Source organism: Lepisosteus oculatus, chromosome 17 (genome assembly GCF_040954835.1).
Source record: "Lepisosteus oculatus isolate fLepOcu1 chromosome 17, fLepOcu1.hap2, whole genome shotgun sequence".
In the NCBI taxonomy this organism is placed as follows: domain Eukaryota; kingdom Metazoa; phylum Chordata; class Actinopteri; order Semionotiformes; family Lepisosteidae; genus Lepisosteus; species Lepisosteus oculatus.
In genome coordinates, this window is record NC_090712.1 from 2,080,920 (window position 1) to 2,095,695 (window position 14,776).

The 14,776-nt window shown below is 44.2% G+C and overlaps 1 protein-coding gene across 2 annotated transcripts in view; it reads left to right on the top strand.

Moving 5' to 3' along the window:
- pgbd5 (piggyBac transposable element derived 5) overlaps positions 1-14,776 on the top strand; it is a 37,133-nt gene that overhangs the window by 13,345 nt on the left and 9,012 nt on the right. For both annotated transcript variants that reach the window (XR_011182292.1, XM_006638400.3), the window contains exons 3-5: positions 2,855-2,989; positions 10,975-11,155; positions 13,192-13,389. Coding sequence is in view for 1 of the 2 variants with exons in the window: in XM_006638400.3 (XP_006638463.1) it covers positions 2,855-2,989; positions 10,975-11,155; positions 13,192-13,389 (514 nt within the window). In the remaining variant the exon portion in view is untranslated. The remainder of the gene's footprint in view (positions 1-2,854; positions 2,990-10,974; positions 11,156-13,191; positions 13,390-14,776) is intronic.

The following is a 14,776-nucleotide window of genomic DNA, read 5'->3' on the forward strand; positions in this document are numbered from 1 at the left end:
GATTCAGGTGGCTAACAAGCAGGAGAGCCTGGATGAAAAGATCAGAGGCGGCAAGCACTGAGAATGTACCAGTGAGCCATCCAAGACTAGATGACAGACTGAACAACTTCTGCACCGTAATCAAATGACTGTCCTTGTTTCTGCTACCAGCTGCCCTGTGGAGGCTAGTAGCTCCCAACACACCCCATCCTGTCCCACCTTTGAGGAGCATGATCAGCGGTGTGTCACAGGGGGGTTAGAATTGTCATGAAATAAAGAACTGGAAGAGTAAAATACTGCAAAACAGAATGTTGTGCAAGGAAATGATCAAGGTTCCGTATCTCTGCCCATATGCATCACTATGTTGTTTTTGTTCATTGATCCTCCCCCACAACTTCTCCCTCTGCTTGTGTTAAACAAGCTCACGCAGGCTTTGATGCACATGGTTCTCGTCCACAGGACAGCTCATTAGCTGGGGAAGATCAAAGCTCCAGCTGCGGGGGGTCAGGGGTGTGCCTGCACCTGCACAGTAGGTGGTTTGCCAATGTGACCCGAAAGAAGGATTTCCTGTTTTTTAAATCTATTAACAAAAGCCATAAACATCTCAGCTTGGTTGCTGAGGAATTTCGACAGAATCTTTAAATAAGAAGGGAACTGTATTTATTGTAAGAAATCTAGAATTCCAAATGAAAGAAAATAAGCGTCTCTTGCCTCATTAAAATTTCCCCCAGTAAGTGTCGTTTGACCTCATATCCATGCGTGCTTGTCTGTGAGCGCGGACGTCTTTTGAGCAACACTTGCTTATCAGTGTTGGCTGCTTCGGCTGTCCTAGGATATGGGACTCAGTGGTCCTCAAAGCCCTGCTTGAATCAACAGGAGCAAATTTGAGCGTTGAGGTTCCGAGTCAGGACTAAGGTTTATTTAAAGTGATGGAGTTTTTATGATGCATTACACTATGGACAGAAATTAAAGCCTGAGGGAAAATTGACCGAATCCATTAGCTGTCAAATAAGCATTTAAAGGGGATCTTTAATTCTATAAATTGGAATTTGCAAAAGTCATGCCCAGGCTGAAATATAAATTATACAGTGACTTGCAAATTTATTTTAAAACAACCACCAGCTTCTAAATGTTTGTGCTGGTTATCTCCAAAAAAACAGATGGAAAAATAGTTCAGCAGAAGCACAACCGTTTGTTCGTTTGTCTTGCTTACTCATCTGGGAAGAAGATGATTGGACAGCATATCCAGTTCCATGGAGACAGTAACTCCAAGCACATTCCTAAGAAAAGCTGAGCTATATCTCAGTTCTAAAAAAACAGTGCAAATCAGTGCAAGACACTGTTATAAAATTGAATGCCACAACAATTATTCAATCCTATGTATTATCACTTCAGGATTTGTGGGTAGGCTTACTGTGTAAATAATGATTTCCTCAATTTAAAAGGACTGGCAATTTTCTGTATGTGAGCACCAGTTATCGAGAGCATCTGAGAGGGTGGAATTAGGAATACAAGAGTCGCATTGATCTTTCTGCATTGATAAAACTAACAGCGATGTCTGGATCGCTGCTCTGAGATTTATCAAAATTATTTAACCTCAGCATCAGGCTTGTTTGACTGTTGAGGGATGACGTCTGCTTCTTCCTAGATTGACAAGTTTGGCAAGTGATGAACAGCGACATTTGAGTCAACAAAATCTCTTTTTACAAAACAAATCAATAGAGTTTGGTGCAAATCAAAACAAAGCACTATTTGTTGAATTTGTTGAAATTCACACAGCATAATTTACTATTGTGGATATAAAGCCAAACTGTTTTTATTAAAACAAGAATAGTTTTTCCCTCCTAAAATGAATCTGTATACAACAAGGGTTTTTCAAGTTTCGCAATCACTCCCTCATAAAGCATGGTTCTTCTAGAATGATTGCAGAGCCCTTCAAGTCTCCTGCAAGGTCACAAGCCGAATTGTGTTTCCCTGCCTCTGTGGAAGTACCCCACCGAGCTGCTGGCTGGTAGCTGAGACGCAGCCTGTCACACAGAAAGAGAATTCAGAAAGACAAAACGAATCCAAGCTGGTGCCTTTAAGAAACTCAAAGCCACAGTTATTATTAGCAGCACCTGCAAGTAATCAGACATTTCTGACTGGAGGATAAAAATATTCCAGCCTTTTATATTTAAGTCAAGCGTTCAGCAGAAGCCTAGCGAAACAATAGTTTAATAAATGAAGTTAATGGCTCTTGCCTGGTTTTATAATAGTATGGTATTATGGTTTTAGTCATGTTTTACTGTATGTCCATTCTTTGATCACAGTTTCACTACAGTTTACTAACTTTACTGTGTTTTAACCATGTCATTTAGCACACTTCCTTCAAGTTACAGAAATAATTTTGGCTCGTATTCTGACACTTATTACTATGAGTAAGGATTGATGGTTTATTGCTGTATCTGTATAGTTATGAGCTGTATCAAAAATATGTACAGTATTTCACTTTAATCTCAGTGATGCAAGAATCTAAAAGCTAACTCCCCATCCAAAACACCAGTTGTGGTAACAAATTGAGAATACAGACTACAGAGTTTAATTATAAGAGTGTCTGACATATTTCTGAAGCTCAGTACCAGGTATTTTCTGCAGGTCAGGCCAGTTGTTGGATTGCTACAAGGCATCTTTCCTTGACTTTCATCCAGTGACGAAAATCGTTTGTGACGTTTTCTTTGCTGGGGAATAATTCTTCCCATTGAATTTTCATTGCGGAGAATGGGAAGTGGTCTGTTGTGCGTTGTGTTTCATTCTCCTGGGTTTGGCTGGTTGATGGGAGCAGCCCGAAGGCGTGTCCGCTGCAGGGGCTGTGATAGCGTGTCGCTCTTCCTCCCAGGTGCTGCACGAGCCCCTGATCGACGAGGACCCCGTCTTCATCACCACCTGCACGGAGAGGGAGCTCCGGAAGAGGAGGAAGAGGAAGTTCAGCCTGTGGGTGCGGCAGTGCACGGCAACGGGCTTCATCTGCCAGGTGAGGTTTTGTTAGAGGAGACCCCCGGGCCCTCTCGTCCAGGACTCTCGTCCTCGCCTTGCCTCGCCCTCGCCTTCTGTGAATCGCCTGCGTTGTTGTCCTGCAGCGCTTGCAAGTTTGGAAATTGTGCCTACAGATAAAAGTGTATAATTATTATTATTATTGTTATTATTAGGAACAAGAGAGTTTTTATGGATGAGGGAGCCATTCTGTCCATCTAGCCTGTTGGGTAATTAGCAGCTAATTGATCTAGTAGTTCAAGCAGGGAGCTGCGTCAGCATGCGCAGGCTGCGCAGGAACAAGTAAAGGTTTAATCCGTGCTGAAGAGAGAAAAAAGGAAACAATGTTTCGGCTGTGGAGCTGTTTTGTCACAAAAAGGCTTCCTTTCTTCCTTTTTTCTGCATGGATTAATCCTTTACTTGTCAGGAATCCTCAGTGAAAGGGTATAGAGATCCTGTGCAGACGCCAGAGTTGGTAGATGACAAGGCAGGCGAACAATCCAATACATAAGGCGAGTTCGTGGTCCGAAGGAAAAAGGTGATTCAGAATCCAGGAGGTATGATTGAAGCAAACAATACGAAGCAAGAGGCGAGGTCACAGTCAAAAGGAGTAAGGTGGGTTGAAATCCGGGAAGTACACTGGTGGCCAACAATCCAAGACGAGAGGCGAGGTCCAAAGTCCAAAGGCTAAAGGGCAGTCCTGAATCCAGAAGAGTGCGAGGTACAGAATAAACGCCAGGTAGCGCTCTCAAGGAGTAGACTCAATACCGAGCAGCAGGAAGTGGGTTAGGATGGTTAAAATAGCGCTGCTTGCTGCACGGTAGAGAGTGCGCTGATGGATTAACACGTGCGGCGGCGCTTGTTATTATTAACCCGCTGCTGGTACTGGTTGGTTCTCTTGTGAGATGATCTCCGCTGACTGGTGGTTGTGACAGTACTTGTTCCTTTGCAGCTAATCGATCCCGTCGTTTCTTGAAGGGAGCCAAGCTATCGGCTTCCACAACATGGCTGGGCAGCTGGCTCCACGCTCTTGTGATCTCCTGTGTCAACACGTGCCAGCAGTGTCTCATCTTTTGCATCATTATGCAGCATTTTAATTCTGTGTCTCCTCGGGCCTCATGTAGAGGGTCATTGCTCTGCTCTGTCTCCTCACACCTGGGTCTGCTATGGTAAAATCCAGCCTTCACCTGGTCACCTGGTCGCCCACAATCTGGAAACCATTCCTAAACTCAGCACAAAGGGTGGTCTTATGTTAATCATAACACAGGTAGTGGTTACACAGCTTTTTTTAATTTAAAACAATAACGCTTCATGCCTGTATATTGATGTTCCCATGTTATCAGTATTTGTTTCTTGTAATTGTCATTTAGCCATAACCACTGTTTCTTAATGTGGAATACCTACTGATTCAGATGCAGTGTGTCAATTAATCAAAATTTAAGTAAGGTATTACACCATGTAAACATCTAAGGTTCAATGCAGGTTTTGTATAGCTCTTGTTTATTGAAATGTATATGTTCTTTTACTAGTTATATAAATGTACGAGAGGACTTAGATGCATTAAGCTAAAATCGGTCAGTAAATAAACAAAAATAATCAGAGAACAGAAAAATAAGAGAGTGGGGCTAAGACAGTACTGCAGCCAGACGCAATTACCTCATTACCATGAAAAGTGGGTGTGTTTCATCATTGCTGTTGTACAAGGAACATATGAATATTGTAGACTGATTGTCTACAGTTTAGCTAGAAAATCACATTGGTTCAAAACCAGCAAAACCTGAAAATGTTCTTTCTGAGTCAACATATCTCTGCTACAGTAAGGAACAAAAGACATAGGCAGTGCAATTCATTTAGTTGTCCCTCTATGGTGAGTCAGCTGTGTGCATTCAGCATTCAGCAGCTCAAGCGAGTAGCACTGAAGGGAAGACAACTCCCCTCTGAGAACTGAACCAGTTGGTCATGAGTATGGATTTCTATCAGCTGTGAAGTCTGATAGTGTAACAGGCAGGATTATGACAGCTAGTTTTCTTTTTGGGGGGGAGGGGGTTAATCAGAATTGATTATTGAATGCATGCTGAAAAATCAATATCGTGGGTAACTGCTGTTCTGAAAGACCTGTAACATCAGTACTATGCAGATTAGGACAGTTACATAACTGGGAAAAGGTACATCTGAAATGTGTAGACATTTTTTCATAAACCGCTGAAGCAGGGAAGCTGAAGCCTTATTCATATCATATGCTGTATTAGGCACCATGACTGAGTGCTGACATAGCTGTGGAACACCAGGTAGTATAAAGCTGTGTGTGTGAGATTTTGGACAGTGTTCCTGGAACTGCAGTAAAGAAACAGCTTGTCCACACTACAGGAAAAGTTGCAATGCAATGCCCAAACTGTTGATGTATTCCAGCCATAAAGATATCTATGCCAATAAAACAGCAACAATTCAAAATGCAGCAACAAAGCTCATTTTAGTACCAGAAGCTTAATGAGACTGCTCACACAACCTCCTGTTTCTAGTGCAGTGTATTGGGTTTTAATTTGATGTAAAAGGCTACTAGAAGAAACAAGGGTCAAGAACATAGGGAGTTTATTATCTGAGCTTAAATTCAAATGAGTGCTCAAATTCAAAGCAGTTCAGTTAACTAGGGCCTGCAATCATTTTCATTTATGTACAGCAGAATTGCACCTCTGTCTGACTGGCAGCCACATCTAGGAAGAGAAACCACCCAGGCACTTAACATAATTGCACTTTTCTCTTCCCAGTGACTGAAACGCTGAAATGACTATTACTCCTTGTAAAGTGCAGTACAGTGGTTCAACACATAGCCCTCCCACAGCGTATTGCAAACTGGTAATTAATGAGAGTTTGATGGAACAATACCAAGTGTAGCTGAGAAAAATCATTGTGTTATTGTGTCTTGTGTTTATAGGGTGTATAATGGATTTACTAAACCAGTTTCACAAAATGGGTGTGACTTTATTGTCCTGCATGGAGTGTTGCAATGCCTGTGAGCAGATTGCCCTTAAAGGGGAACTCACTGGGATGCTGAAGGCTCTATAGAGTAACAGACACAGACCCTAAACAAACACCCACTGTCATTGGCATAAAATACATCAAAGGCACTGTACACATTTCCACAACCGCTGAGAGCCACAACTGATCAGCTGCTCAGCTGCTCCCGTGTTCTTGTGTGCCTTTGTGTTACGGAGTTAGCCACTGTCTAGGGAGTGGCTCTGTGCATGCTCGGAGCCTGGGAGTGACGGGGATTGAATCCCGGGAGGGTTAGGGAGGGCCGAGCCCGTCACATTGGCACATTAGGGAGTTTCCAGGTGCAGTCGTCTGCGGGAGCACTAAAGGCTCACTGGCGGCACAGCTGCAGCAGGAGCCATCTCTCCCTGTGTGAAGCCACTTCTCTATTGTTGCCTGCAGGAGCCGGAGGGCCCGAGGTGAGAGGGACACAGTGGCTCCACTGTGCCATCTTCCTTTAGATGTCCGGCCCCCAAATTGTTTTCTTAATTAAACTCAGAACAAGCTCTTCACGTGCAATGTGTGGTTAATTGTTAAAGGGGGACTGCAGTCCCAATTTCTCAGACCGGTTATTGAATTCGCGGTAAACAAAATAAACTCATTGACTGTATAGAAAACTTTGACGGATTCCGAATGAAGCTCAAAATCTTGAACTTTGTGAAAGTCGCCACGTTGTCGCAAACCCCTGGTCTTGTCACGGGTGAGTTCCCACGATTTGAGACGTGAAGCGGCCCTTCCGGCTCACTAGTCGCTGTAATGACTCATGCAATGTACGAGCAAATAAGTACAGGCTGTGCAGCAGATGTTTCACCACAGAAAGTCCCCAATGTGATCTGCAGAGTTAACAAATGGAAGTGAGTTCTATTTATCAGCAAAAACATATCAAAGTCAAGAGAAATGTTTCTATTGGACTAAAAGAGCTGTATTCACAAGCCTGCTTGAAATGCACTCATCAATGCTGATTCTTTCTAACCCCGAAATATAAAAATAGCGTTGCAGTTCTCCTTTTAGAACATAAGAAAGGTTACAACTAAGAGGAGGGTATTTAGCCCAGTCTCATTTGGCATGTTCAGTATGGAGAGAATGATGTCTATTATTCTGCCTTCCCATCTGTAATGTAGACAAGGATCCTTCACAAAGGACAAATCTCTGATGACAGTTCCTTGTTCTGTATTAATTCAGTTTGTGTTTAGTGTCTCCTGATCAGTTTAACAAGCATGTCTTCAGGCAGGATGTCTTTGTCTTGCGAATAGCAGCAGTAGTGCACAGTGTGGCACGACAGGGGGGCGTGCCCAGTGTGGAGGCGGAGCCCTGGTAGAAGGGCGGAGCCTCGCCTTTGTAGTCCCAGCTGTCCCGGCCTCTAGATGAGCCCCGGCTGGGCGGGTCCTATAAAGGCACACTGGACACCCCCCAGTGGGACGAGGAAGGACACCCCCGGAAGGGGGGAGTTTGACACTGACAGTCCCGGAAGGGATTGCACCCATGCAAGGTTTTCTTCTCGTTCCGCCTGTCCCATCATGCACTTTCACCGGGGCAGGCACACACATACTTTTTCACGCACAAAGTTCCTGGTTTTTTATGCATTATGCATCCTGCTCACCGGACTGGACCCCGCTAAATAGGTTCAGTCCTGTCTCGTCACCTCTGTGCCAGCGGCTCTTTTTTCCCAGGATAGACCCCTTTAAATAGGGTAAGCCCAGCCTGGAGGTCACGAGGCACAGCGGTAGTCTTTCTTTTGCCTTTTTGTTTGTTTTTTCACTCTTTTTGTGTTATTTTTGGTCCCTGCTAACCTGCTAACCTCACACTGGGGTGTTGACATCTTACCGGTGCTTGTCTCTCCCACTGCACCCTGCCAAGACAGTGATAATCGATCTGGTTTAAGAGATGTTGCCAGCACAGTGTCTAGGCTGGCCTGGTCACCAGGTTATCTGTATCTTAGTTTGGAAACAAACAATTAAATATTTTTTTATGGCGTTTGAGGTAGAAAAATACGCTGCCCAGCTAATGACATTATACAATTTGAGTTCAAATCCAGCAAATTGTAAGTAATGGCAAAAAAGCACAGTTGCTTAATTCCGCTATGACATGAAGAAAAATATGTCAATGTTCAAAACAGATTAGAGGCTAAATGACATTATCATTAATGTAATGGCAATGCTGGCACAGAACAAACTCTGTTCTTTTTATAGATATCTATTATCTCATGCATCTCAATGCTTTCATTTGCCGCATCAGAGCCAGTTTGAGCTAGTAATACCATCTGTAAAAAAAATCCTATTTTTGTTCTGTGCGTTACCTTCTGCTTAGGAGGACTATATCAGTTCTGGTATTCACAATATGAACGTTTTAACCAGTTTCTTTTTCCAGCCTGAGGCCTTGCCTCTTTTGCCTTGTACACTGTAGTGCAGTGGTCTTTACTGCACTACGGAGATGAAAGTACAGTAAGGTGCATCTTCTAATGAAGGGCCACTCTTCCAAAGATGTACAATATATCGGAGTTCAGTTTATTTGTCATATGCACAAGGGCAGTGAAATGCTTATTTGTTTGTACACTCCAATGCGATGACATTAAGGAAACACAAAGACATGAAGGAAACAACAACTTAAACACAGAACAAAAGCAGCAACAAGGAAATGCAACAACACTGAACTTGAATGAAACACATGCAGTGTGCAAAAAATATCAGTGTGAGTCAGTGGTAGAGGTAGAGTTCAATAATCTGACATCTTTCAGGAAGACCCTGTCTCTCAGTCGGGATTGTGCCCTTATGCTCCTGTAACACTTACCAGAGGGCAGGGGAGAGAAATGTGAGAAACCAGAATGATTGTTATCCTTAGCAATACTCCTAGCATTCCCGAGAGAGTGAGTTGTGAAAATGTCCACAATAGAGGGGAGCTGTACTCCCATAATGGACTGGACCGACCTGATCACAACCTATAACTCCTTTCGGTCAGACATCGAGCTGATGCCAAACTACACAGTAATACACTTCCATTGCGCACGTCTAGAATGCAGTAAGAATACTGTTTCGCCTCCTTTGTAGCTGCAGTTACATGTGCTGGTACCATGTTAAATTGTTAGTATTGAAGGTTCCCAGGAACTTGAATCTGCTAACTATCTCTACAGCCACCTCATTGATGTGAAGAGGGGTGTGATGCCCACTCTGCTTTCTGAAATAAACAGCCAGCTCTTTGGTTCTGCTGACATTGAGATTAATGCCAGGACACCAATCCACCAGGTTCCTGACCTTCTTACTGGCTGTGTACTTATAGATGGAGTTGGAGCTGTGTCTGGGCACATAGTCTTTGGTGAACAAGGCAAACAGCAGGGGGCTAAGCACACAGCCTAGAGGGGCATCTACTGTATATTGACAGTCAGTGTGGAAGAAAGCTTTCCATCGACCCTCACAGTCTGCAGTCTGCCAGTCAGGAAATCCAGAATCCAGCTGCATAGAGAGGTGTTCATACCCAGATCAGATCATTAAGCTTGCTGATTAGTCTGGGTGGAACTATAGTGTTAAAGGTGGAACTGTTATCAATGAAGAGCATTTCTCAATATGTGTCTTTATCATCCAAGTGAGCCAAGGCAGTGGGAAGAGCCAGGGAAACAGTGTTGTCAGTGGACCTGTTACGCTAGTATGCAAACTGCAGGGAGTCATTCAAGGGCTATACAAAATATTGAACAAACAAATTCCTTTAAAAGATTAATGATAAAAAAGAATATATTTTGTTCTAGTAACCTGTGGAGCTGGTGATTTGATTTTTTCAAACAAAATTGGTGTGGGGAAGATTTTTTCATTTTGGCTCCCAATGAATAATATCACGTCACTTTTCTTTAAAAAAGGTTAGAATGGAGAGCTGCGTGTAAATGAGAATAGATTAATTTGATATTGAAAAAAAAACCCAGAAAGAAAAATCAATGGCTGTTTCCCCACCCAGATAAGGCTCCACATCTGAAACATTTTTCTAGCGCACCAAACAAACTGTCTGTCCAGTAAATGCATTATACAGTACCTCTGGTGAAGTGCAATTGCTTATTCCATTTACAAGACCTTTCATTTTCAGCATGAAAATGCTGTCTAGGTAGTGCTCGGGACTGGTGTTAGGCAAGGGCATGCCTTCAACTACTAAGGGGCACTGTCCATGAAAAGGCTCTGTCCGAGTGGCGCAGAAAAAAGTTGAGCACCTGTAAAGAAAGCTAGACACTTAATGAAGGACTGTGTCATTGTATGAGGATGCTGGTGCTGTTTTAAAATAGGAAACAATAAGTGCACGGTCTGCTGTGCATGTATTTTTTATCGGTTCTTTTCTAATGCAAGCCCTGGCACTGGTTTGTGCCAAGATTTTGTTCTTTTCTCAGATTCTTGTTTTGTTCTCTCTGATGCGATAAAATGCATTATCTTACTCCAAGTCTTGGTGCCTTGCAGCATTGAACAAGAAACAGACACACTTTAGACCCCAAAAGTGTGAGGCAAGTAAAATACAACTCCCAGCACTCCTTTCACTTCTTGTATCTCACTCAGCTGTTCCTCATTTAACACTTTGATAACTAGCAGTCATGTGAAGAGACAGATGTGGGCATGTAGGGGCCAGCAGTGTGGGTGACACAAACAATATTACTGCTGTAGTGGATTGGTGGTTGGTTATAAGCAGTACAACGTGTCTCCTGACCACTAGGAAAGTCATTTTTTTTCCCCATTGATTTGATTGTTAGAATCGCTGCTTGGCAGTTTGGCTATTTGCAGATGACCCTATTCCCCTGGACTGTAGTATACACGTAAATTAATACAGGCTGAATCCTCTGATTCAGTGTATCAGGACTGTCTACTTCCATGAGGATGGTGACTTGTACTGGCTTGTCTTTACTTGTCACAACCTTCCTCGGCTGCTGTACACCCTGCTCTCCCTTGCTTTCCGTTCCTTTGAGACCTTCTTCATCTCCCCCTCTGCTTCCAGATCTATGTGCACCTGAAGGAGAGCTCAGGCCCCGACGGGCTGGACACGTTGAAAAACAAACCGCAGCTGCACAGCCTGGTGGCCAAACAGCTGTGCAGGAACCTGGCTGGAAAGAACTCCATCATCTTCACCGGGCCCAGCATCACCAGCCTCTGCCTGTTCGAGGAGTTTGAGAAACAAGGTCAGGAGCACTGCGCCCTCATGCGTCGCCCCTTGTAGTTCTGCACGTACCGGTTGGGACGCCCTTTAAAAAGGGTTTTACGTCCAGGCAGAATTGGTTCCACTCTTGTCTTGTCTCCAGATAAATTCCAGTAAACGTTGCAAAACGTACAAGCTGGCTTGGAGCAAAACTTTGACCTACTCTGCACTTTCAAGTCCTAAACCTGTCTCTTGGCGACTGTGTTCTGTTCACACTTACTTAATGGCCAGAAAATCAGGTCACGCTTTTTCACATAGGAAAACTGCCAGGGAACCTATAAGTAGAATTGGAGGAGCATTATGCGTGACCGGAATCCCACAGAACGCAGAGTAGCAAAGGGATCTGAAAGACGAAATCCAAAGGCTGGGTCGATAAGGGAGGCCAAGGGTCCGGTAACGAGAGATATCCAAAAAACAATCCAAAAGTCAAAATCCGGAAGGCAAGGTCAAGAGGCGGAAGCAGAAGATTCGTAACAGGAGATCAGTCAAAAGGCTTACAAACGCACACTGGAGAATATTACAAGAGGCTTCTCAATAGTGAGCGTGGGAAAGTGTGTCAGGAGAGTTTAAATACTGAAAGGAAAGGGGTGTGATTGGATGATTGGTTAGGGAGTGAGAATTTGAGAGATCTGGTGCATGTGAGAATGTGATGGGTTCAATCAGGGATGAGATTGTGAAGCAGTGGTTCTGGGAATGCAACGTCGTTTGTGAGGGAGAGTGTGGGGTGTGACAGGGATAGAACGGCGTTTCCGAGGTAGAGTGTGGGGCGTGACAAAAACGTGGGACGGGTTCAGTGAATGTCTCCACATGGCTTCCAGAGAAAGCGAGGAAAGTGAAGGGAACTGATGGTAGAGTAGCAGGCAACATGAGACAGGATGCAAATGAGTTGTGAGCCCACGAGACGTGTGCAAGATGTTTCAGCTTTGCACTGAGGGCTTTGTTAATTGGTGAAAAGCCATGCTTTCTATCCATTAAAAAAAAAGAAACCCCATTTGTTCCAAAACTAAGCACACGAGTGGAGGTGTGATGTATCATCTAATGCTTTCCTCCCTGGCTGTCATCAGTCACTGCAGCATCTGCTTCTCCTCGGACCCACAGCTCATCAGGTAATGAGTGGGAGTCAGTGCCTGCTTGTGCTGTGTGCCGAGCCACCTCTCTTTCTTCAGGCTAATATTGGATCCAGATTCCCTTTTCCAAGATAGCAGGTTTGAAGTCTCTCCTCTGGCTCAGTGGGGGATCTTGCACACATTAGGTATCAATGCCAAAGGGCAGATTATTGATTGGAGAGGAGATGGTTTCAGAATTCAATAGATGGCTGAAACCATTTTATATCAAATAATTTTTTAAAAAATCTTTAGAATCTCCAGCTGTTTTCTCCAACAAACCCAACTTTGTCTTTAGATAGAGAGCTGCTTAGACTGAGGTGGATGTTCACAGAACCTGATTTCCTTATTTTTTATACTGTAATTGTAATTGTGATTTTGTTTATTCCTTCTACAGAATTTGTGAGCCTCCCATTTGAGGTATATTGATTTAACCACTTCTACTTACATTTGTAAACTGTGACACAGTACTGAAGAGAAAAAAGACTTCTTGAGAGGCTTGAAAGGATGTGTTTGGTATTGAAGCCCACTGTCAAACAGTGCGCTTCAAAAATGAATTGATCAAGGTTGATCAGCTCTGTTTGTGGAAGTGAGAGTTTATATCGGTCACTCTGGCAGTTTTTAAGATTTGAATCTGCACCATTCAATACTGCATCTGGAATTTTTGCTAGATATAATTTTTGTGGGGGGCAGTGAGTTATGTTGTCTGCTATAGGTACCAACACATGATGAGGTGGACTAACACCCTTCTCTTCTTCAATGGAGTGTACATTGGCCTGAACATGTTTTGTTAACAGAACGAGAAAGTGTGAGACTTCTGTTTTACTGGGCATGATTGCTAAGGTGTTGTCTGCTGGCTCTTCCAAGAATGGAAGTGAGATGAAAACAAGAGATGATGAGCTACTTCTCTCCCCAGACATCTACTGCTGCGGCCTCCTGAGCTCCAGGAAGAGCGACTGCACTGGGCTCCCCCAGTCCATGCTGGTGAACCCTGAGGTGCCCCAGCGCCGAGGGCAGTACAGGACCAAAATGAAAGGCAACATGTCCCTCATCTGCTGGTACAACAAGGGTCATTTCCGTTTCCTCACCAACGCCTACTCGCCCAGCAAACAAGGTGACTTTCCCTGTTCGGTGGTGATAACTGAGGAGGGATATGTCCGCAGGGCCGTTTCCAAATAAGCAGCAGGTTCTGTGAAGCGCTAAGCCATTAGGGTGTTGTTCGTGAGCAGCTAGAATCCCAGGGTCAATGTTGTTTTTTTCGGGCAAATTTGGTATTTCAAGCCCTTGTTCCTCAATCTGCTTCATACATTCGCACCCCAGCAGTGTCACAGGAAGCAGACACTATATCTGACCTGTGCCAGTCCAATGGCAAAGCTCTCGGGCTTCCTCAGCTGCTCCAAGGGGCAGGAGGTGCAGCCCGACCCCTGTGGAACACATGGGACATCAGCCAAGATATAGATGGGCTCCAGTAGTCCCAAACCCCATCTCTGTAATTATAATAATAATAATTAATAATTGCTTACACTTATATAGCGCTTTTCTGGACACTCCACTCAAAGCGCTTTACAGGTAATGGGGATCCCCTCCACCACCACCAGTGTGCAGCCCCACCTGGATGATGCGACGGCAGCCATAGTGCGCCAAAACGCTCACCACACACCAGCTCTCAGTGGGGAGGAGAGGAGAGTAATGAAGTCAATTCATAGATGGGGATTATTAGGAGGCCATGATTGGTAATTCCAATGGGAAATTTGGCCAGGACACCAGGGTTACACCCCTAGTAGATACAGTATGTTTTATCTCCTGTTACTGCGGTCCCTCGCTTCAAAACCAAAACCCACCTACTGTTGAACTGGAAGGGCTTAATGAAGTTAAACCCCCTTCACATTCCAGATGGCAGAATCCCACATCAAAACATACACAATGTCAACAATTCAGCAGGACGACAGAGGAAAACATTCTGTCTTTAGATTTTGTAGCTCTGCCTAGTTAGCTCCAGTAACGGATTTTCGTCTCGGCTCAGCGAAGCAGCTTGTCCAGATTAAGCAGCAGCGGAGCTAAGCCTCTTTGACATTCCGTTTGCTTCCGCCTGGTCAGGGCTGTTCGCGCTGCTCAGATTCGCTCCCCCCTCTGCTTTATTTTCGTGTGTCGTGAGGTTGAGCGCAGTGCACAGGGTTCAAAGGCAGTCCCACTTCAGCCAGAAGGCACTCTCGGTGGCGTAACGCCAGTTTGAAATTAAAATTGTTCTGAGGAAGAATGGGATCTGGATTTGCCCAGGTGTGTCTCCGGAAACAAGTGTGTTGACCTTTACTTAAGGTCCCCTTTAGCCATGGGAAAGAAACTGGGATATGTGGCTGGGATATGTGGCACACCTTCACGCAAAGTCTGATAACGCTCGGGAGACATTCAGGCATTGCATGTTGCATCTGCTTCCTTCTGTCAGTAAACTTCTACCCAAATGCTCTCAAGCCAGATTTGCCGATTCAATCATGTCTGCTTCC